At 45.0% G+C, this 3,418-nt stretch overlaps 1 protein-coding gene across 1 annotated transcript in view; it reads right to left on the bottom strand.

Moving 5' to 3' along the window:
* Positions 1-515: 515 nt before the first annotated feature.
* The window catches only part of LOC126989261 (allatostatins-like), a 72,388-nt gene continuing 69,485 nt past the window's right edge, over positions 516-3,418 (bottom strand). The window contains exons 2-3 of the mRNA XM_050847907.1: positions 1,277-1,425; positions 516-950 (exon numbers count right to left, since the gene is read on the bottom strand). Coding sequence (XP_050703864.1) covers positions 516-950; positions 1,277-1,425 — 584 coding nt within the window. The remainder of the gene's footprint in view (positions 951-1,276; positions 1,426-3,418) is intronic.

Genomic DNA, 3,418 nt, shown 5'->3' with positions numbered 1-3,418 from the left:
CTCTGCCCGTCTCCAGATCTCCTGACGCCCTTTTGACATCTCCTCCAGGGCGTTGAGGTCCAGAATCACCCATCTTCACCCTCTTCGTCTTCATCGTCTTTGTCCAAGTCGTCGGCGTCGCCCGTTTCCCAAGACCAAAGCTGTAGGTTCGTGGTCGCTTCCCCAGGGGCGAATGCGAAGAAGGGTTTTCGTCCTCCTCCTCAGAAATCCGCTTCCGAGGCCGAAGGAGGCATGAGGCCGCTTGTCGAAGTAGAGATCGTCCTCGTCATCGTCCTCTCTCTTCCTGAGGCCGAAGGAGTAAGCCTGAGGTCGTTTTTCGAAGTCACGTCGTCTTCTTTCCCGAGGCCGAAGGAGTAACTACGAGGTCGTTTTTCGAAGTCAATGTCGTCCTCTCTTTTCCCGAGGCCGACGGAGTAGCTAGGAGGTCTCTTTTCCAACTCCAGGTCCTCGTCATCTTCTCTCTTCCCAAGTCCAAAGGCGTAGTCCCATGGCCCTTGGAAAAGCCCACATCCAGGTCATCTTGCTTCCTCTTGCTGCCCGAAGGAGTAACCCCTCACACCTGTCCTCTTGTCCTCTTCCGTGTTTCCGTCCTCACTAACCTCCCTCTTGGATCTCTTCCCAGCCTCGGTCTCTTCCTCTTCCTCCTCCTCTTCCTCTTGGTGCGTCACGTCCCTCACACTCCTCTTGCCAAGCCCGAAATTGTAGTTACCGGACTTCTTGCCGAGGCCGAAGGAGTATGGGTCAGACTTCTTCCCAAGCCCGAAGTAGTACCGCCCACTCCTCTTGCCCAGCCCGAAGGAGTAGGAGTTGGCGAGGGGCGACGTGCGGCGTTTCCCGAAGCCCAGTTCCTCTTCCTCTTGGGCTTCCTCTTGCTCGGCCAAAATCGTCTCCAGCATCTCCTCCGCCGCTGCCGCTGATGCCTTCGCCGCCATCTCGTATTGCTGAAGGACCTGTGGAGGGGGACGAGATTGGTGGTGTTCAAAGGTGATGAAGATGGTGATGGAGATGATGATGATGATGGTGATGAAGATGACGATGAAGATGGTGATGAAGATGGTGATGAGTAACTATTTAATTCCCTTCTTTCATTCACTCCTCCTCCTCCTCCTCCTCATCCTCCTCATCCTTTCACTAATCCAGTCTCCCTTCCTTCATTCATTCACTCCTCCTCCTCCTCCTCCTCCTCCTCCTTTCCCTAATCCCTTCTCCCTTCCTTCATTCATTCATTCACTCCTCCTCCTCCTCTAACTCCTCCTCCTCCTCCTCCTCCTCTCACCTTGTTCAACTGACTGAGTGCCCGAGAGTCATGGGGTTCCAGCTGGGCCGCGGCAGGGGGGGGCAGGGTCGCCGCCCCCACCATAAGCAGCCCCACCACCCCCAACCACAGGGGCGGTGGTGCTCCCTCCTCATCCTGCGACGGCTGCCCTGGGGGGAACGGGGATTAGTATGGGGGAGAAGGGGAGGGGAGATGGGGAGAAGAAGAAGGGGAAGAGGGTACTGATAATGAGAGAAGAGGAGGGAAGGAATAGAAGAATTGGCAAATATGAATAAAGTTATAAATAAAGAGAATAGAAGAAGAGGAAAATGTGAATAAAGAGGTATAAATCCTGTGTGTGTGTGTGTGTGTGTGTGTGTGTGTGTTTAATTTATCTTTAAATAAAAATAAGTATGTTTATTGGGATTCATTATCTTATAAATTATGGGTTTGCATCTGTTTTAATGACGATAATTAGTGTTCAAATGACTAATGCATGTTTTATAGGTTATTGGATGACACACACACACACACACACACACACACACACACAAACACACACACACACACACACGAAAAACGCATATCAGCCTATACACTAATTTTCTCGCATATAAATACTTGACAAACATGATATATATATAATTTTTTTAAGGTTACGGTTAAGTTAATAAATACTACCTAACTAACTTTCTTAACCAAATATATGAAAAAAAAACGAAGGATTTAACGAAGGATATTAACGAGTAAAGATCAGCTGCCATTTTGCCAAGCCCGAATGAGTAAAGGTCGTTAGCTGGGCGTTATTCAAGACCAAAGGCATAAGGATCTCTTTTCCCCAGCCCGAACTCGTAGAGATCAGATGATGGTCTCCTGCCAAGCCCAAATGCATAGGCTTCCTTCTTCCCAAGCCCAAATGCATAGGCCTCCCTCTTCCCAAGCCCAAATGCATAGGCTTCCTTCTTCCCAAGCCCAAATGCATAGGCCTCCCTTTTCCCAAGCCCAAATGCATAGGCTTCCCTCTTCCCAAGCCCGAAAGCGTATGTCCAGCCCGTTTCCCAAGTCCGAATTCGAGAGAGAAAAGACGAAAACAACTTGAAATAACTAATATAATCATAGCCATTAATATCAAACGAAGCTCATAATATTTTCCACAGCACCAATTAAAGAATAAATAACTGGAACATAACAAACCATCTGACTAAACCACTAAGCAGATAAACAAATAAAAAAGAATATATTAAGAAAAGTATCAATTGTGAACCCGTTGCAAAGACTGAAACGCGGTAAACAAAGAGTGCTCGTGGTAAGAGGAATTTCTCGGCAATTCTCCCTCTTATTTGTGTCTTTTTAGTGTGTTGCGTGATCAAGAGGAGCAAGAGGAGGCGCAGGAAGGTGTCTTAGAACTGCACAAGAGAGTGAGAAATGAGTTAGATATGTCGAAATGAGGTGAAAATGAGTTAATATATGAGGTAGTGGACACACACACACACACACACACACACACACATATTCCTTTCTGGAGTGACAAAAAACACTTATTTGATGTATAGTTACTTAGAGGAAGAATGAAGAATAGGAGGGAAAAAAAGCATATTTGTGTGTGTGTGTGTGTGTGTGTGTGTGTGTGTGTGTGTGTGTGTGTGACAATAATACCAATCATTATTTTGCTATATTATATTACCCGTTTATTAATGTATTATTGTATTAAAACCCCGCCAGGACGCAACATTTGACGTTTATGAATTGAATAAAGGACGCGCGTGTGTGTGTGTGTGTGTGTGTGTGTGTGTGTGTGTGTGTGTGTGTGTGTGTTTGGTGATTATGTAAACCACGTCAATTAGTAAGTCATTATGGGAGACAAAAAGAATTACACATACATACATACATTCATTCACACATACATACATACATACATACATACATACATTCACACAGACAGACAAACACAACATGAATGAAATAAAACAACAAAAAAACAAACAAACAAACAAACAGTCCAGTCACTTACGAAAGACTGAAACAAAAAAAAGAAAAAGAAAGTAAAGAAAGAAAAGCAAAAGAAAGAAAAACAAAGAAAAAAAGGAAAACAAAAGAAAAGGAAAGAAAGACAAAGAAAAAAAGGAAAACAAGAAAAGGAAAGAAAAACAAATGAAAAAAAGA

This window comes from Eriocheir sinensis, unplaced genomic scaffold, assembly GCF_024679095.1.
Source record: "Eriocheir sinensis breed Jianghai 21 unplaced genomic scaffold, ASM2467909v1 Scaffold1114, whole genome shotgun sequence".
Taxonomy (NCBI): domain Eukaryota; kingdom Metazoa; phylum Arthropoda; class Malacostraca; order Decapoda; family Varunidae; genus Eriocheir; species Eriocheir sinensis.
This window is presented reverse-complemented; position numbering and strand designations above follow the sequence as displayed.